This window comes from Larimichthys crocea, chromosome IX (assembly GCF_000972845.2).
Source record: "Larimichthys crocea isolate SSNF chromosome IX, L_crocea_2.0, whole genome shotgun sequence".
NCBI classification, from domain to species: domain Eukaryota; kingdom Metazoa; phylum Chordata; class Actinopteri; family Sciaenidae; genus Larimichthys; species Larimichthys crocea.
In genome coordinates, this window is record NC_040019.1 from 12,398,622 (window position 1) to 12,420,174 (window position 21,553).

Sequence of the window (21,553 nt, forward strand, 5' to 3'; positions counted from 1 at the left end):
AGGACAGTCAGGTCAAGCGAAACTACTGGCCTATGGGTGTGGTGGTCAAAACATTTCCTAGTCCTGATGGGAAGGTGAGAAAAGTCAAAGTCAAGATCGCTTCTGGAGGAGCGTGCAAAACCATCTTGAGACCAATAACGGACATTGTGCTCCTCCTACCGGACATTAAGGACAAAGACTGTGGAAAAAAAATGTGATTGTGACATCTTGATGTCAGGCGGGGAGTGTTCTGTTTCCCGCCAGCAGGAGGCACTGTTCTATGTTGTTCATATGTGTGTTCATTTTGGATGTGTGGCAACAGCTAACAGAAAACGTGAGGGAGAGACAGAAAGAAAGAGAGAGGTGACTGAGGTGTTCCCGTGTCTGCGTCCTTCCATCTTTGTTGTTTTCATAAGGCATTGTCTTTTCACTCTTTGGTCTTTGAGGGTAAACGTCTAAATAAAGAAGACAATACACCTGTCATCTGTCCACGAGTTTATCTGTCTGCTTAGCTGTGTTCAGGTGGAACAGTGAGAGCAGAACACAGATGACAAATGAGAGTTGAAACCACGGGCATCCAGCTCAGGATCAATGCACCTTGGCTTTAATTCAACAAATCAAAATTTATTTTCTACTTTCATTTGTCAGACGTCTGATTATTGATTATTATTGATATTGATGTCTTCTGTGGAGCTGATCTAGTTCAGTGGTGTTATCAGACAAACCACTCTGTCACATGATATATTTTTGTTTTAATATATTTTGTACTTACTTTTGACATGACTCAGTGGCTCCTTTCAGCTGAGGCAGAGGAATCAACCTGTTTCAGCACTGAACACCAGTTAATGTGCACACTGGCCTGTTGACCTTTTCATGTGGAATTCGTATGTGTCCAAGATGACTTTTAAATGGAGGCTAGGTGCTTCCTCCTGTACTGTCACACTATTTCATTTGGTTTGTCGTGTTGTGTTTAGAAGCAGTTGTTCACTTCCAAGCTTCTCAAAGAAATGCTAAAAATATCTAAAATAAGTGGCAAAGGTTGGTTGCAACTGAAGTAAATATTCAGTTATTTTTAGACATAATATTCTCCATATTTGTTGAATATGTTTACCTGCCTTATAGACGGGTTGGACATCTTTGCATCTTCATTTAACCTGCTGTTCACTGTCTGCAAGATAATGCTTGCAACTACAACACTGTCTCTGTATTTTTCCAAAGATTCTTACCAAATGTTTTATTTTTTTAATCTATTTTTCTAATATTTACGTTAAAGTAAGATCCCATTCAACTCATGTTAGGAAAGCATCTTCTCAGCAGTCACAGTGTGCATTAGCCTGGCACCTCCAGCTGATGTGAAGTATCCATTTTCATTTTGCCATTTCAGATCCATGCCAGATAAACCAAACCCAGCTGTCCTCAGACAGCGTGCCTATCTATGGGATTACACAAACAGTGTTCAGACTGCACTTCATTCTAATCACATCACTTTGATTGAATGAAATCACAGGTCACCTCAAACATGTACAGTAAGCTTCAAGACAGCAGCACAGTGTACTGTATAGTGTGCCATAATTCATTTAGAATCCATTCAAAAGTCAGTTTTTAAAGATTATTTTCTCAATTAATTGATTCATTATTTGAATTATCAGATTGTTAAAAAAAATGTAAAATATATATAAATTACAATGAACTAAAATGTTCATCTTTCAGATTTTGTCAAAAAAGAAAAACAAATGATTGATTTTCAAAATGGTTGGCAAAAAAATACTGTCAGTGGACTGATTTATAGACTAAACATTTCAGCTCCAAAACCTCCTCAGACAATACAGTCATGTTTCTGTAGAGAAGACATCTTCTGATGTGATCATGTGACAAACCGTTTACGGTTGACAGACAGTTCACAGACACAACAGTGGGCTATAACAATAAGCAGGCTTTCACTGACAGAAGTCACTGTCCATAAAACAGGTGACATCTATAAACAGAAATCTTCAAACTGTTATCAGTCAAATGAACTGACGACGTTTCCTTCCTGCATTGATTATATTTTCTTAACAGTTAGAAAGATTCTCACTCTGTGGTGAAGTAACAAGAAGATTTCCCTCCGAAATGTTGCAAAGTAAAATTATTTAGTAGCACAACATCAAAATACCTTCCAATTATCTCAAAATTGAAAGAGAAAGAAAATGAATCTGTAATTTTGATAAGTGAACTTGAAATATTGAATTATCATTTTCAATGTTCAATTAGTGGATGAAACAAATTTTAAAAATGTGAATATGAGCCATTTAATAGAATAAAGTTAGCTACTTCCCACCATGCTTATGTAAAACAAAATACTGGAAAAAGAAATAATCCATTTGTAGATAATGCTTCTATTTGACATCATTAAAGTCTGCAGGTCATCCTGCTCACCCTCTCTGAGGGAGGGGAGGGGAAGGAGCTGGCGCAGGAGGTCGAGCGTTACCAACTATATATAGTTGGGCTTACCTCCACGCACAGCACTGGTTCCAGAACCAAAATCCTGAGGGGGGCTGGACTCTCATTTTCTGGAGTTGTCCAGGGTGACAAGCAACAGGTGGATATGGGGATACTCACAAGAACCCAGCTGAGAACTGTGGTGTTGGAGTTTACCCTGGAGAACGAGAGGATCACCTCCATGCGACTGCTGGGGGGAAGGTTCTGGCTGTTGTTTGTGCTTATGCATCGAATAGCAGTTCAGAATACCTGGCCATCTTGGAGTCTCTGGGTGGTGTCCTGGAAAGGATTCAACCTGGAGACTCCATAGTTCCGCCCACGTGGGTGATGAGGAGTAACCTGGAGGGGAGTGATTGGGAAGAACAACCCGTCTGATCTAATCCCGAGGTGTGCTTTGTTATTAGACTTCTGTGCTAGTCATGGATTGACCATAATGAACACCATGTTCGAGCATAAGAGTGTTCATAAGTGTACTTGGTGTACATGGAGAAGGACCTGGCCTCAAGGAAGCTCTGGCTCTGGATCCCCCAGGAGGAGCATCTGGTATGCTGCTAAACCTGCTGCCACCGTGAGCCAAACCGGATAAGCAGTAGAGAATGGACGGCTGGATGGTCATTCTGATGTTTTAGCATTAACAACTCTCCATTTCACGAATGAATGTGCTCATAGCTGGATATCAAAACACAAAGTTGAGAAGCAGTGTTGTGACAGCAAGCTCACCACTGCCCCTAGTCTGGATCTTAACACAGAGATACTGTTCATTTGATGCTTTTGTGCAGTGAAAAAGAAGGAATCAAGAGCCACTCCAAGGTTGACTTTTCGACCACATAAAAGGAAATGTATTTAAAAAAAAAAAAAAATGTTCAGAACTTTTATCATTGTAGAGTCATTTACACAAGGACCAGTTGTATGTTAGATTAATATACATGTTATTCAGATGCACACACTGCCTCCTCTTCCCTTGCAAAGAATGTTGAGTGTACACGTTCTTTGCAGAGTTACAGTTTCAGAATAAAAATCAGCATTCCATCTGGTGTTGATTTTTAAACTTGATTCAAACACATTTGGACATCACATTTATGAAATGATGAATATGGTGAAAATGTTCCTTTAATGACCAATCAATAAGATAAAAAATACTTTTATTAGATTTTCTTGTAAACACTACATGATCAATCTTTTTTTTTTTTTTTTTTTTTTAGAAATCTGTGGTTTAGAAATGTCACCCAAAATGCAAGGGATGTGCATTGTCAAGACAACGTCTGGCTCCATCACAGTTTTTCTTTCCCCCTCTTGCTTCCCTTAGTTGGGTTCGGTTTTCCAAACAGCTGGAATGTTTTTATAGATATATATTCATATTTTTGTGTCTTCTTTTCTTTCTTGGAGGTTTGTGGAGGGACAATGGGAACACTGACGGACAGCATGGAAGCTTGCAAATGTCCACATGCACGAGAACCTCATTCAAATCTCTAAACATTTACATTTTGAATTTATTTAGAAGAGACAGTACCTGGTAGGTAGAAAGGTGTGTGTGTGTTTGTATGGTGATATCATAACTGTACCCAAAGGCTAACAAGACATAGTTATGAGAGGATGTGACCCAGCTTACAGCTTTGAAAACAACAAGAATGAAGAAACGATGAGGACCGGTATGATCTATAGGTGAGAAGACATTGCAGTGTGTTTGTGTGCTTTTACTTAGTCTGCTGATCGACAGAATACCCATTGAGTGTCTTTCTGAAGATGGTTTAGTACTTAAACACCCAACAAGACCACAAAGTGATGGAGGGCTGTGGCGGAGATGGGGCGAGATAACGGTGCATCAACATGGCAGGATGGGACACAGTACTGTCTCTTTAAAACAAACATCTACAAAAATGTTGCCTCCTAGCTAGAACAGAAACGACAATATTCACTTTTGTTTACTGTTTTTATACAACACTATGACTACGTCGTCTGCCAGGGCAAGGGTCCGATAACTGGCCACCGCGGGTTGTTTGTGCAGCGTTCAGGAGGATTTTGGTTGAATCCTTGTGTGAATTGTTTTTTTTTTTTCATTTATTTTATTTTGAAGAGTGAATGATGGGAGTTTTGCTCAGGTGTTGTTGCTGGGGGGGAGGAGGTGGTGGTGAAGGTGGGAGCTGCATGTCAGTAGACCCAGGACACAGGAACCCACTGGCTGGTTGTGCACACCAGATCGATGGCCTCCTCCAGGTGCCTGATGGTCTCATCGATCTCGTTGTTGATGATGGTCTGGTCGAAGTAGTGGGCATAGGTCTTCTGCAGGATCTCAGACTCCTTCTGCAGCCGCTGGAGAGATTCGTCCTGGGGTAGAAGGAGAACAGTGGTGTGTGTTAGAAGGCAAAGAGATGATAGAGAGACGAGAACATATAAAAGGACAATGAAAGAGAAATTCATGGTCCCTGCACACTGTGTGGTTTCAGACACTGCAACACTCCTGTCTCAGCCTGTAAGCTTCTTTCATTCAGAGAACTATAAATGTCACATTTCTGACTGTTTAAAGTGTTTAAAGCATCATTTTAGGCTCTGACATTTAATATTCAACTTAGTGATGCAAGCTTTGAAAAATTCCAACCGATACCAGATAATTTCATGCTTCTCATGGCCGATACCGATAATCGATAACCTCATATTTCAACCCGATAGTCCCCCGTACAGGTGACAGCGTGAGATGCATGCACAATACAGACGATCAGCGTCTGCTAGGAAGCACCAATCCTAACATGTAGCATACTAAAATGACGGAGAAACTCAGCTAAAAGCTCTACCAAGCATTGCTGCCCAAACAAAACACAGTTCAATCCCCAAGCAATTATCCGGGCATGTAAGAAAAACACGAAAACAGCGCATGTCCACTTTAGTGCTTTTACTAATTTCACCACTTCAACCAAACCACACAAACGTCGTGTGAAAGCAGAGACTCCGCTGATTACAAAGATATGTGTCTCATCACTGTGCGATGAAAACTCGGCGAGCGAGCCCCAAGAGTGGCAAAAAAATCCACAAAACGATACTGTGTGTGTTATCTTTGCTGTTTCGTGGTCAGAAGTTCTATTCCAGCAAGAAAAAATGCTGCTAATGTCTCCTGCTATGTCTCCTGCTATGTCTCTGCTAATAAAAATTACGTAATTTCTCTCCATATCGGCCGATATTTTACGGCCTGATAAATATCGTGCATCCCTAGTTCAACTGATTAATAAAAACAGAAAATTGAACCAAAATCTTCACAATGTAATGATTGCTCATGAGCCATGTCTACAAACCAACCAACAGAAATATATAAACAGCAAGTGTTACAGTACAGTGTCTGACCTTTACTCAGCAGAGGAACAAGTGAAAACACAAAAGGCAGCACTAACTCACGAGAGCCATACCTACAAGCATATAGCAGGACACACACACACACACATATACACACACACACACACACACACACACACACACACACACACACACAGAAAATAACTGAACTATGCTGTGAGGTTTTCACTTACTGGCAGCATTCGACACCACCTTGGCATCTGAAGAGTGCCAAAGAAACAGACCATGCAGAATGCAAAAAGAAATGAGTGCAGAGAAATGAGAGAAGAAAACATGAGCAGACAGAAGCAGAGGACACATGCATGGAGGGCTAAGGAGACAATGTGAAATGGGTTAAACAGTTATGGACATTAGAGATGAAATCTCAATTTATCAGCGTCTATTTTAGTAATCGATGAATGCTTTTAGAGAATATGTGAGGATTCACTGAGTAAACAGAATGTTTTGATACTGTTAGTCCAACAAATAAAGCAACTGTCTGTCATTTTATGGACAGATGAAAGGAGAAATGTTTAATTGTTGCAGTTTTAATGTATATCAATTACAAATTCAGGGTCTAATTCAAGGTAGCCAGGTGATGTGATGTTAATTCATTATTCAGTAATGTATTAACTTTGCATTGCAACAGGTTAATTGACATTTTCTGAACAAGGATTTAGTTTGCTTTTAAAAGGTACTAGTGCTGGTACAAAAATCCCATTTGTTCTTAAAGACCTTAAAATATGTCACGATAATTTAGTTTCATTGCTTTCAGAGCTGGACACTAGTTTATTTAGTGTATATGAAGGCAACCATTTTAAACTCCAGTGAGTATGGTAAATGGACTGTATTACCAGTAAAACGTTTGGACACACCTTCTCATTTAATGGTTTTTCTTTATTTTCATGACTATTTACATTGCAGATTCTCACTGAAGACATGAACAAAAAAGTGTTTTATATTTTAGATTACTTGAAATAGCCACCCTTTGCTTTGATCACTGCTTGGCACACTCTTGGCATTCTTGCGATGAGCTTCATGATATAGTCACCTGAAATGGTCTTAACTTCATAGGTATGCCTTGTCAGGGTTAATTTGTGGAATATCTTGCCTTCTTAATGGGGTTGGGACCATCAGGTGTGTTGTGCAGAAGTCAGGTTGATACACAGCTGACAGCTCTATTTGACAACTGTTAGAATTCATATTATGGCAAGAATCAATCAGCTAAGTAAAGTAAAGAGAAACGACAGTCCATCATTACTTTAAGAACTGAAGGCCAGTCAGTCCGCAAAATTGCAAACACTTTGAATGTGTCCCAAAATGCAGACGCAAAAACCATCAAGCGCTACAACGAAACTGGCTCACATGAGGACCGCCCCAGGAAAGGAAGACCAAGAGTCACCTCTGCTGCTGAGGATAAGTTCATCCGAGTCACCAGCCTTAGATGTCGCAAGTTGACAGCACCTCAGATTAGAGCCCAGATAAATGCCACCCAGAGTTCTAGTAGCAGACACATCTCTGCAACAACTGTTCAAAGGAGCAAATCAGGCTTTTATGGTCAAATAGCTGCTAAGAAACCACTGCTAAGGAAATGCAACAAGCAGAAGAGATTTGTTTGGGCCAAGAAGTACAAGGAATGGACATTACCAGACCAGACCAGTGGAAATTTGTGCTTTGGTCTGATGAGTCCAAATTTGAGATCTTTGGTTCCACCCACCGTGTACTTGTGCGACGCAGAAAAGGTGAAGGGATGCTCTCTACATGCATGGCCCCCACTGTGAAGCATGGAGGAGGAGGTGTGATGGTGTGGGGGTGCTTTGCAGGTGACACTGTTGGGGATTTATTCAAAATTGAAGGCACACTGAACCAGCATGGCTACCACAGCATCCTGCAGCGACATGCCATCCCGTCCAGTTTGCGTTTAGTTGGACCATCATTTATTTTTCAACAGGACAATGACCCCAAACACACCTCCAGGCTGTTTAAGGGTTATTTGACCAAGAAGGAGAGTGATGGAGTGCTGCGCCAGATGACCTGGCCTCCACAGTCACCTGACCTAAACCCAATCGAGATGGTTTGGGATAAGATGGACCGCAGAGTGAAGGCAAAAGGGCCAACAACTGCTCAACATCTCTGGAAAATCCTTCAAGACTGTTGAAAAACCATTTCAGGTGACTACCTTATGAAGATCATCGCGAGAATACCAAGAGTGTGCCAAGCAGTAATCAAAGCAAAGGGTGGCTATTTTGAAGAATCAAATATAAAACATGTTTTGAGTAATTTCACACTTTTTTGTTCACTACATAATTCCATATGTGTTTATTCATAGCTTTGATGTCTTCAGTGAGAATGTGCAATGTAAATAGTCTCCTTTCTAGTCTTCCGACCACTCAAAGCTCTTTTACACTACATATCTCATTTCGTCATTCACACCCTTTCATACACTGATGGCATTGGCTGCCATGCAAGATGCCAACTGCTCATCAGCTTTAGGAGCTAACCATTCATACACATTCACACACTGATGGCACAGCCTTCAGGAGCAATTTGGGCTTCAGTATCTTGCCCAAGGACACTTCAACATGCAGACTGGAGGAACCGGGGATCGTACCATCTACCTCCAAGCCACAGCCACCCCATGTAAGGCAGTAGGACGTTGCGTGTTCATGGTGATGTACAACAGTGTGGCTCACTGATGTTTTAAAAGTTTATACATTAAGAAGCAGTTTATTTTTTCCATGAGATTTTGTCAACAAAAAGAAAAATGATGATTTTTGTGAGCATGCTTGTATGTTTGGTGTTCTCCTACCTCAGTGATGCCTGGCGTGATCGTTGGTGCAGCAATAAAGACGACATATGGAGCAAACTCTGCTGTCCGCAGGACCTTCAGGGCCTGCAGGAGAACAGCTGTTAGAGGTCAAAAGTCCTTACTCACACTCACACTCACACTCACACTCACACACCTGAGGTTCAACATCAAGTATAGCTATGAGTCCCTGTTGGTGGATTTTCCGGATCGTCTCCAACCGCGTCCCATACATGGCGTCCTCGTGGCTGCCATACTCCAGGTACTCGTTGTTGCTGATGTCCTGCATCATCTGGTCGTGGGAAACAAAGTAGTAGTTCTTCCCGTTCTCCTCGTCTTTCTTTGGAGGTCTGGTTGTGTCTGTGGGAGACCAGGAGACACAGGAGAGAGCTTTTACATTTCCAGACACATATAGTGGTGCTGTTTCTGTGGAGGACCTAGATGATGCGTCTTACGTGGGATGGGGTACGCGAATCTGTCAGGGTGTTTGGTTATGAGTGTGTTCTTGATGTGTCTTCTGCCCACTCCATGGGCACCTGACAAAGACACACAGAGAGTCAGTGAGGTCGTGTGAGGTCAGTGAAGGAGATGTCTCCATTTCATGTTGCTACACTCAGGCAGAACTTACCTAACAAAACTAGTGTTTTCCTCTTGAAAGCAGGAAGCTTCACAACCTCTTCATATGTGACAAGATCTAGTTGGTCGAAAACTGGAAGTGAGATGGAGAAAGAGAGTTAGTGGATAAGGAGAGGAGTGTGCTAAAGGAGGCATTCTAAGGAGTCTTAAATACATCTGGTAACTATGTGCTGAAGATGAGAGGAAGTGTCTGACATGATCTGTGAAGTGCTGATGAGGTTATAGACTGAGAATAGAATACAGCAGAGAGAGATTTAACCAGGACCATAAAATGACATGACAGTGACACTGCTGTTCATCTGACTTTGTTTCCTAGCCAGTCCTCATCATTTCCGTGCTTTGAGTAGGTCAAAGATCCAGTTGGGGAAAAGAGAAGTATACGAGCTAAGCTGGACTGAGAAAAGGAGACATGTTGTCAGATGAATACGTCTGATTATTAGAGATCATCCAGTCTGAAGGAGTGCTGAAATTGAATATTCACATTCACATGTGAATATCTGGTGCTTTTCTGTCTTCTGTGATAGTAAACTGAATATCTGGCTGGTGAGAGAAAAAACAAGCAGTCTGAATATTCTTTTGTGGATCAAAATGTACCCTGAAAATAATCGGCAGATTTATTTATAATAAAAATAACTGTTAGTTGCTGTCCTTGTCTTAAGCAACAAATGTGACATAGGAAAATCATTTTTTTTAAAAAAGAAGAAAAGATGAAATAGAAATTATACAAGAAGCAACTTGATATAGATGACTAATGACTCAATCAATGACTGATGATAACATTCATCTCCCATCGAATCTGTTCAATGACTTAAAAGTGTTTAGGATGAATGGATGATGCTAAGAATGTTCATGAAATACAGCTGAAATAATTACAATCATGAAAAACTATATTTCTTTATTGTCAGTGAATCAGCTAATTCTTTTCTTTCCTTATGAAATAGTTCATTCTAATTTAAGATGTTTCACATTATCTCTATTTCACAGGACAACTTTGGAAACTGTACAAATGATTTATCTTTAATACCAACTTTAGTCACAAGAGTAAAAACATATACTGTTGGTTTACTTTAGTGTTTCTATAAAAACGTATTGCTGGGTAGAACTTTCTAACAAACAGAGCAGAATAAATTAGGGAAATTGCACGTTGAGTGTTGTGTTGTGTGTCACATGTTGGAGCAGAGCTGCTGAATGTACAATGTGTTCTCTGCCTCTGTAATGTGAGCCTTCATGCAGCCACCATCTCAGGTTGCTGACAAGTGAAATACAATACCCACAACTCACTGGGTTCTCTTGTGCAACAGGCAGCCGCAGACCAGCTGCTGCTAAGACTGACGGTGAAGAATTGTTTAAAGTTACTGTCTGCACAGAGTGAAGGGAAAATACTGGATCAAACACTAGAGACCTGAGTGTTTATGTTACAGTCTGTGTGGGTCTGCTAATGTGTGCGCACTGAGCAAACATCACAGCACACAATGTCTGAAACGCACAAACTAAGCTACATGGTTTCAGTTTTGTCTGAGCTTCTGCTGTTTCTTGACTCTATCAACAGAAACAAAAGTGAAACACTGAAGCACAGTGACAGCTAACTTCATCTACAGGGTTAATAAAAGAGAGAGAGAAGAAGAGAAAGTGTGAAAGAGAGAGAAGGAGTTGGTTGCTGTCACTGGTTGTTACTTACATGCAGAGAGGCCGTTCAGTAGGAGAAAGCGAGAGAGATGAACAGGAGGGGTCAAGATGGTTCATTACAACAGCAGAAATACACAACGTTACGCACACACAACAACACACAACAACACTGGTATACTGTTGTTGCTGCTGTTGAGGGGTCATTCACATGTGACTGTGTGAAATGTGCTGTGATGGTTCAGTAAGTGTTATTATTGATTATTTCACAGGAATATACTGCATCAGTAAGTTTGACTTCAAACAGCAATTAACTAATTATAAGTTGATATTCAGTTAGATTATATAATAATATTTGAAATCATACAGAATATTCTGATCCTATGTTTTTTTTTTACCTGGGCCGGCCCTCTAGCTGCCAACAACAACATCCCTGGTTAGAAATAGTCAGTCAAAAATTCCACCTTATGGTTCTCTGGACCATCCACTGAAACTAGGACCATGTCCAGTCATCTTGACTATGTCTTGTCACTTGGCAGAGATCGGGCTGGTCGTGAGAGTAACGCAAGTCAAGATGACAAGACTATGGCTGTTTGAATTTCTGTACAAATACCAGAACAATACTAACAGTACTGTTCAGTACGTGTCCAGTCTGTCAGGTTCAGGAGGATCTACCGGCAGAGTATGACAGAAATGGGGTATAATATTCATAATGACTATATCATCACAGAGAGAGCAGGTCCTTTTCCATGGAGTCTTTCATGTTGAACCATCATGTTTCTACAATAGCTCAGAATGGACAAACTAAATACTGGCTCTTTCACAGCCACCATGTGTTCTACATGCCTGGAAGTGAAGAGTTAGGTGAGGGGTATTCAGGTTGTTTCAAACTACAGACTTAGAATGTGATGCCACTAAATAATTCACACTAGACCTTAAATCACAGTCTGGGAAATTTAAACACGTTTTAACCTTTTTTTGAAAAACAAACTGTAATACAGTATTTAATAAAGGAATTTCCCTTGAGCAAATATGATGAAAAATAAAGGAGCCCAACATAAAAACATTTTAGTCACAGAAAGGAATGAGGTCTGATAGCAAGCTAGGCTGATTTTCTGCTACATTTCTTCCTACAATGTGAAGTTGGAAATATTTAACTGTGACAGTTGGTGGTAGAGTTGATGAGATTTTGTTTCAATAGTTTTCTGTATGCCAACACAGAGATCCAGATGCAGGCAAACATGCAAAAGATCTCAGAGTTCGCCAAAGTTCCTGCAACTATTTCTTCTCCATTCAACTCTTGTTAATAACTCAAGAAAACTGTCTGTCTGTTCTGTTCTGTTGTCAACAGAATGAGTGATGTCATATAGTTTTGACTATTTCACTTTTAATACTAATGATTCATTCTATTTTCATACATTCATGCTGTTATGATGCTTAGGATGCTTTGATGTTCTGTGCTGCATGCTATAGAACAGGGGTGTCAAAGATGCGGCCATTTTTTTACAATATCGTGACGCACCACTGCATGGCTCACTAGAGCGGCCGCTCATGAAGGCTTGGTTCTCTGAGAGCAGGTAGCGGACACTTTGTTTCAATCTTGACACCCTTGTTGGAAAAATGTCGCTGTCGAAAAAGAGAAAGGTAGACACTGAGTGTCGGATCTTCCAGGAAAAATGGACTAATTCGTATTTTTCACGGAGATGAATGAAAGCTATGTGTTTGGTGTGCATGCAGCAAGTGGCTGTGCTAAAAGAATATAATCCTAAATGCCACTACGAGAGTCTGCATAGCGACAAATATGGCAACAAGAGCTAGGAAGAATAATTGTACACATCACATGTGTATGTTTTTTGTTATTATTTTTCAATTTAATTTCACATTATGTTTATAAGTTTACAGAAGAGTTGAATTTATTAAGGTGCTGACTTTATTCAGCAAGTTGCCATGGGAGTGGCCATGTTTTCCTGCTTAAACCGGAGGTCTAACTTGGCTTTGATTTCTGTCATTGATGTAACCTTGAACATTTCTTACATATTTTTTTTATTGTTCAAAGCTATATTGTTAAAATAATCCAAGCTCATGCCTTCCATGTCGTCTGCTTGCTCTGCTATAAGCTCTGCTGTGAGATATGATATGAGCTTTTTTGCACATGTTTTGTGAACTATTGTGATGTGTTACTGCACAACTTGAAATTGCACTTACTTTTAAAGCCTCTGGTTGTTACTTTTTATTTTAAAGAAAAATTCTTTAAATAAAAAAGATTTTGTATTGCACTTGTTTTTAGCACTTATATGCAACTTATATATAGTTGTATGCGGCCCCTGGACCAAAATGAGTTTGACACCCCTGCTATAGAATATGAAGCTAATGCCAAGGTGTCAATGTATCTTACAGACATGCTTATCAGCTGGGCATTCAGATGTACACACACTCAAACATACTGTACACACATACACAAATGTACATTGACGGAGACAATGTCCTCCAATCCCCTCTCTGTTACATCATCAGGGATGTGTCATCCTTTTCATCCCGTTATATCAAATTAAAATAGAATATGTCAGTCATAGCTTTCTCTATGCATCACATTGTCAGTTACTCATTTATTACTTGTCTCTCTCTCTCTGTTCAGTGATCTGTTCCTGAACAGCTTGATTTGCTCCATAGGTGCTAACCTGGAGGATTTGGGGTCCCTCCTGGGTCTGGTCCCAGCTGCAATGTGAGCTTCAGTCTCTGCTATTGCTAACTGAGTTAATTTGGAAGTAAGGTCAATGTTCAGATTTTAGCTGGCTCCTGCTATGGACAATGTATGCTGCTGAGTTCACATGGAGGACCAACATGCTGTCACTTGCTACTTGGTGCACATACTGTGCAGGAGGTGTAAAGCTCAGGTCAGGTGTCTGTAGCTCGTGTCTGCGTATGCAAGCTACAGACACCTGACACTTCAAAGCCTGTGACAACGATGCCCACCATATTTTATCTCAAGCCTGCACTCTTACCCTCTCCTCAGAAGTCATGTCATTCTAAGATAAAAATAAATCAAATGTGTTTCTGTTACATATGAGGACATGTATTATCTTTGTTGTCTTTTCACTCATGCTGCTGTTTTCTTGTTGAAATATCGGACACTGTTCAATTATGCAACTATTTTGATAATCAATTAATAATTAATATTGGTCATTTAATAATTTATCCGAGCCAAAAATTGATTGGTTGCAGTTTCTCAGATGTAAATATTCTCTGATCATTACTGATTATGACAGTAAACTGAGGATCTGAGGTTTGTAGACTGTTTGTTGGACAAAACAAGACAGAAGAAGTCTTGAGGTTTCTGCCTGTTAAAAGAAGGAAGAAGGAAGTTTTTCCTTGCCACCATTGCCAAGTGCTTGCTCATGGTGGGAATTGTTAAGTGAATATGATTTGATTCTATATAAATAAAACTGAACTGAATTAAATTTGGCTCTGGAGACATTTGATGACATGTTGTTCAAACAATTAGCTGTGAAAATCATCATTAGTTGTTGCCATGAGCTGTGATGCTGGGTTACACACAGATACATTTTATGTGATCATATATAATCCCCTCTTTTACAGTTTTTTATAAGGTTCCTTTTAATTTTTTAATTACACAACTAATAGAAGCCAAAACAATTAAAGCAACATTGTGTAACTTGTCTACCTCATAATAACACCTTCACTTCAGGGCCTCTGCATTTGATACCATCATATCAATAAAAGAGAGAAACTTTGCTACGCACAAAAGTTGTACATGCACATCCTCATGCATGCCTGTTATTTCAAACTATTCCTGAAATTGCAGATTTGCTGCCTCAAACCTGGTGTCCATATCAATGAGCTGCCAGCATTTCCCTAAAACACCCCTGTGCTCATCTAATATTTCTGCCACACTGGCAGCTTTTCCTGTCGTTCCTGGCTCTGACTCCGCTACTGGAGATAAATGCTACAAGATCCTGTTACATACAAGTTCCACCTACACAAACAGAGAGCTGGACAGACACACATGCTCATAGGCCCAAACACTCATGTCCCTTTCAGTGTACATGAAATGCATGCAGCATGTTGTTTTGTGTGCACATGCATGAGGCCATGAACATGTGTGTGAGTGCATGGTGTACCTGCATTGTGCTTTGCCAGATACTTGTCTTTGTACTGCTTCTTCTTCTTGCCAAACCAAGTACAGCTGGCCTGCTGCTCCTGCTTGGTTTTCTCCATGGATATACACGCTACTCGCCTACCACAAACACACAAACAGTGTCACATTTTGTGTTCAGCCGAAGGACTGTAGGCAAGAGAAAAAGTTTCTCTGTAACCATGTCGTTTTTTTCCCATCATTTCTCTGTGGCTGTGTGTTTTCCCTCTCACCACTCCTGCAGCTCTGGTGACGGGATGAGGCCTGCCGTGCCATTTTTTGTGTTCTCCAGTTTGCCCTGCCACCAGTTATGATCGTCCTTGGAGATGATCTGGATAATGTCACCCACCCGGAAGCGAATTCCAGCTTCCTTGCATGGGATGAGTTCATCTTTGGAGGGGTCATACTCAAACTGAGCCCTTACGTAGATCTGGGGTGAAAAGTGCAGAGGCTGGATGAGGGATTCCGAAATAGGCAGTGGCATGTCGACTGAGACAAGTGAGTGATGCAAATGTTGAGAAATTAGACAGAAAGAAAGATAAAATGTTTGGATGGTGTATCTTTTTTTCAGATTGTCACAGTTATGACTGGAGTAATGAGTCAGTGGACTCTCAAGAGGGGTGAGAGGAGAGAGGGGGTTTGTTGCCAGGTTGAAAAATGGTTTCCAAGGGAGCGTTTTCTCCAGTGAGATAAATTCAGACACTGCTGGGCTATTAATGAGCCTCTGAAAACAAGTAATCATGGCACAGGCATTGTTTACGTGTCCATTAGTTCAACACAACATTATCATTATCCTCACAGCCGCTTGTTGTTTCACAATCTGCACTGAAGCATCTGGTTGAAGGGTTTGGGACCAGTGTAGAAGCAGTTAATGTGTTTTTTTTTTTGGAGAGGGGGGGCAAGGCAGTGAGAGAGGCCGTCTCTTACCTTAACAGAAATTTTGTCCTTGATTGGAGGTCTGGATACAATCTAGGATTTGAAAGCATCACACACATCATGCAGAAAAACGGCTATGCAATGTCGAAACAGTAGTTATGAGGGTTGATGGTGGTGAGACGGGACAAGGAGGTACAACTCCTACTTTGGAGTAACACAAAGTGTGCGTACCCTTGTAAGTCTATTGAAACATTTACTTTCTGTGTGTGTACAGTAAAACTATGAGAGAATTCAATAGTACTGAGATGAAGCTGTTCTGCTCCGAGGCTGCCAAGCCTGTGGTGTAAGATGGTTTGAGTGGACTCTACCGCCCTCTGCCGGTATCATTTGCTGTTGATCCTCTGGGCCCAGTATTTCAAAACTTGTGATCTGGATCAGAATAATCCAGATAATGGAATCCTCCTTTTCTGGTGAAAAGGTTTCAGGTGATCCTGCTGACTTTATCTTAGTATTTCAAAACACTGGCAGGGTGGATCACCGATCCCGACCTGGCCGGATACGGATTTCCAAATCTTTTTAAAATTTAACAAGTGAACATAAAACTGACATTAATGCAAAATGCTTCAACATAAAAGTGCAAGAGCAGATAAAATAAAATATTTGAATGAATAAAATAGAAAATAAAATAGACATAATGAAAGAAAACTAAAATAAAATATATAAATAAGTAATTAAACTAGTATAATAAGAAAATAAACAGCTTTCATAAGGGGGAATTCAAATTGATTTCATCTATCCAATTCAGTAGGGAAATGATTTAAGATGTATACATTTTGTGCCTTTATTGTTGTTCTAAGTTTTAGAGATTTCATGTTTTAAATTCAATCATAAATACACTAAATTTGGGCAATGATTTTAGTACTGGATAAAATGTTTGCTAAGCATAGAATCACATTGCAACAGAGTTCATACCAAAAGTTACATCATCTCTAGAGATAGAAGCTGGAAACAATACAATTTTTCGTTTAATCCATTTGTGAAGTTATTCCAGAAGGTTTGTATCATACCACAAGAGAAGAAAATATGGGCCATAGTTTCAAAGTCATTTTCACAAAATGTGCATATATTGTCACAGATATTAAAACGTAGTCTAAGTAATTCTTTAGAGGGATGAATGTTGTTCATAATTGGGGTCCATGCAGCGAAGCTGCGGGAACCCATTGTGTTTATACGTTTTCTTATATTATATTATTGGGGTCCATGAAGCGAAGCTGCGGGAACCCATTGTGTTTCTACAGTTTTTTTTTAGGGCCCGAGCATGGCGCGCGGATTTCGAATGTTTCAAAGTAAATCTCATTTTAGACGGCCTATATGTACTTGAAAATTTGCCAAAATTTAGGGACCATCTTCAGACCAATCCACACAAAACCTAGGAGATGGATTTTTCAATTTCAACTTTGTTTGCGTGCTACAGCCAATCGAAATCAGCGGCGAAGGCGCAGATGTGAGCTCATATCTCAGGAACACTTTGGCGAAACGAAACCAAATTTGGTGTCATGCTTTGAGGCTCTGTCCCAAGTGCAGGAAACAAATATGGTGTCATTTCGTCTCTAGGGGGTGCTATGATTAGCAAAAAATTGTTTTTGATCATATGTTTTTTATTTGAAATTAAATTGTGATATTGCCCCGTGATAGATGATGCCAACTTTTCATGTTAGCCAATCGCCATTGGCGGCAACAACGGCAAACAGGAAGTTTGCTCATATCTCGGTGACGCTTTGACTTCCGAAGACCAAATTTGATCGCATGCACCGAGTCTCCGTCTGTAGTGCGCAAAACAAATTTGGTGTCAGTCGACCACTAGGGGGCGCTGTAATCAGCAAAAATGCGTCTTTGCTTTTTTCTCTTGACGTGTTTGGATGTGAAACTAAATTTTCATGTCTGCTAATAATGTGGAATGTCCCATTTACATGATCGCCTGATTTGCATGGGCAGTGTACTGTACTGACAATGGAGCCAGTTGTGGCATTATAGGTTGGTGTGCCAATATATTTTTCTTTAGAAAAACAAATCCATGAGGAAGTGCTTTTTGTAATTTAATAAAATCTGACTTTGGGGGGTTGAATTTATGTTTAGTGCAAAATTGTTGATAATCCAAGTACCACTGGCATCAATTGAATCAACTATAGACCATATATTCTCCCAAAATACAGATCCTGATAAAATAAAGATTTTTTTTTCAGTATAATACATATCTATTGTTCCAGATCATAGTGGTGTGGGGTGAGAAATTATGCACATATAACATTTTCCAATATAATAGAATTTGTTTGTGGAACTCTGATAATGATACGGGTCAACATTGAAATCTGTCGTAAGAAGACATTTCAAACCTCCAATCTTCTAGGGTAATCTAGGGTATTTGGAATACTGTACTAAAATGAGTTGCTATGTATGTTTGATCAAGACTTCAGCCAATTAATTTCTAAAGTTCCATAAAGGCAATCAAAATCTAAAACTTCTAGACCACCATCTTTAATTTCCTTAATAACATTGCTTTTTTTCATATATATATATATTTTTTTTCATGTGGCTTGTTTTCCATATAAAATGTAGGTTCATTTGGCTTTACTTTTTTATTTTTTGTTCTACATTCAAGTATTGACTTTGTTTTTGGTCTTTAGTAAGGTATACTCCTAGGTATTTGATTTCTGATTTGATAGGGATATTAAAGATGTCTTTTAGTGTTGTATCATGAATTGGAAAAAGTTCACATTTATTTAAGTTTAAGGTTAACACTGAAGCTTTAGAATAATTTTTTCTTTTCAGTAGTAATTGAAATTTGGTGTCTATCTTGTACAAATACTGTTGTGTCGTCCGCCAGTTGACTGATAACAATATCAGTAGGCTACCTAAGACATTTAAGTGTTTAATTTCATTACAGTTTTTAATGTATACAGTTGTCCCTCGCTATAACGCGGTTAACTTTTCGCGGACTCACTGTTTCGCAGATTTTTTTTGTGTAATTTTGCATGCTATTGTGTTCTGCGTCCTAAATTGGCTAAGGGAGTGCTGTACAAAATGTGTGTAAAAAGGTGTATAAAAGTGTGTGGTTAGGGGTTTTACGGCCTTAAAACATGTATAATAATTGTAAAACTTACTTCGCAGATTTCGTTTATTGCGGGTTATTTTTAGAATGTATCCCCCGCGATAAACGAGGGACCACTGTATTGCCAACATTTCTGACCAATATGAATAAATATGGTGAAATGGGACAACCTTGTGGGATCCCTACACTAACATTAGGCTGGGGGTGGTGCCATGAGAGTACGATGCAACTGTTGACCAACCAACTACATTTCTAATCACATACAGAAATGGGAACATTTTAAATTTAAGGTAAGAGAAGCAGCAATGAGACGAGGAAATCAATGTCATGAAGAAACTAAATACATTAAGAAAGATAATCTTTCATAAGATGATGAAATTAAATTAAAAAGATTTAAAGAGAAAATAGACAATGCATATAATAACATGGCTAAAGGAGCCTTCATAAGGCCAAGAGCAAAATTCTAGCTACTTTTCTGCTCTTGAGAAACGAAAGCAAAATATAAATAATATCTCTGCACTAAAGATTAATAATAACATAACCACTAATCATTTGGAACATTCAAATTATGTTGGTTCATTTTACAGCAATATATACAAGTCTCATATCAATGATTGTGATAGATTTATGGAATCAATAAAAAATATACACCAACTAATTCAGAACACTTTAAAACAAATTGTGAACGACCCATCACAAAATCTGAAATATCAGAGCCAATCCAATCAATAAAAAAGGCAAATCCCCAGGCAACGATGGTCTCTTAGTTGAATTTTATTACATTTTTGGAATATCATTGTGGATCCTTTACTGGAATTATTTAAGGAATGTTTTGATAAGAAATAAAATCCAGTCCACAAGTATGAAACAGGGTATGATAACATTAATCCCTAAACCAGATAAAGATCACCTACTGATAGAAACCTGTAGACCTATCACACTATTGAATATAGATTATAAGATTATTTCATTGGTATATGCTAGAAGGTAAAAAAAAAAGATCTTGAAGAGGTTATTGCCGAAACACGAACTAGATTTATGTCCAACCGTCATATCAGTTCAAACATAAGGCTTGTTCTTTGACTTATTAGACTACTCTGATAACATCGAAAATGACTCCCTGATAGTTTTTCTTGATTTTTATAAAGCTTTCGATACGGTGGAACATAATTTTTTATTTAAAGCACTCCAAACCTTTGGTTTTGGTCAAAACTTCGTATCAACCATCGAAATGTTTTATAAAAATATTGACAGTTGTGTCATACTATACCCTAATACTACCAAAAGATTTCCAGTCCTGAGATCCATCCGTCAAGGTTGTCCAATTTCACATTTTTTATTTTTGAATTACTCTCATTACATATCTTAAATAACCCAGTAATAGAAGGTTTGTCCATTTTTGGTAAGGAAGTCAGATTGACCCAATTAGCTGATGCAATATTCTTACAGGACAAACTTAAAGACTTGAAAGTTGAAAATGCTGTAACGTTAATAGATGAATTCTCAGCTGCTTCTGGTTTAAAACTAAATAAATTGTTGACCATGTTGAAATTGTTCCAAACGTTAAAACTTTATATAACATACCTGTTAAAAATTGTGTTAGATATCTCAGTGTTTATGTTTGTAAGAATGTCATGGAGCGCCAAAAACTTAATTTCTCCTTCAAAATGAAAAAATCGAAAACTAAATTAAACTTATGGCTTCAAAGAAATGTATCAATTTTAGGAAGAGTTCTTTTAACTAAAGCTGAAGGTGTTTCTAGATTTATGTACGCAGCACTTTCCCTCAATGTTTGTGGTTCTACATGTAAAGACATTAATAATAGTTAGTTAGTGAATTTTGTATGGAAGAATAAACATCATCATCTAAAAAAAACCCTGCTTTCTGGACATAAAGCCAAAGGTGGTTTCGATCTACTGGGCTTCATGGAGTTGAACTACACATTTAAGGTGAAAGGCTAAAGGAATGTTTAAAAACTCCAGATTCATTATGATACTTTATTCCACATAAAATACTTAAGGATGTTGGAGGTCTTAAGTTCCTACTGTCATGTAATTACAGTATCTCAAGATTGCCAGTAAAAATTTCGGAATTTCATCAACAAGCTTTGTTAGCCTGTTAGGCTAACGGCCCCTAATGGCCAATTACTTAATTATGAAGACTTTCTTACACAGAAGGCATTCCAAAAATCTGAGAATTACATTTAAAAATACTACATAACATATACCCATCTAAAGTATATATTTTAAAATTCCTTGTCATCGATAACAAATGTACCTTTTGTAAAACCGAACCTGAAAATGTAACTCATTTATTTTATGGTACAGTAGCACATTTTGGAAAGAACTTGAGAACTATATATTGTGTAAAACAAAACATAAAATCAGCATTGAGGGAAAAAACAGGTGCGACAGTCCATTAAAAGTGACGTCGGTAAACGAAAATGGTGGTGCGCTACCGGCGTTTGGAGGAGTTAAAGTTCGGCGTTTCAATCGCACACTGCAGAGATTATAGTGAGTAACTAGGAAAATTTCTAAAGAAATTTTGAGTGTGCTTGACTCTGGCCCCGTCG

At 38.9% G+C, this 21,553-nt stretch overlaps 1 protein-coding gene across 1 annotated transcript in view; it reads right to left on the reverse strand.

The window, feature by feature from the left end:
* Positions 1–3,268: 3,268 nt before the first annotated feature.
* The window catches only part of LOC104937969 (peripheral plasma membrane protein CASK), a 135,906-nt gene continuing 117,621 nt past the window's right edge, over positions 3,269–21,553 (reverse strand). Inside the window, exons 23-30 of the mRNA XM_027282238.1 lie at positions 15,924–15,965; positions 15,230–15,426; positions 14,983–15,098; positions 9,213–9,293; positions 9,040–9,120; positions 8,742–8,944; positions 8,588–8,671; positions 3,269–4,782 (exon numbers count right to left, since the gene is read on the reverse strand). Coding sequence (XP_027138039.1) covers positions 4,606–4,782; positions 8,588–8,671; positions 8,742–8,944; positions 9,040–9,120; positions 9,213–9,293; positions 14,983–15,098; positions 15,230–15,426; positions 15,924–15,965 — 981 coding nt within the window. The 3' untranslated portion in view covers positions 3,269–4,605. The remainder of the gene's footprint in view (positions 4,783–8,587; positions 8,672–8,741; positions 8,945–9,039; positions 9,121–9,212; positions 9,294–14,982; positions 15,099–15,229; positions 15,427–15,923; positions 15,966–21,553) is intronic.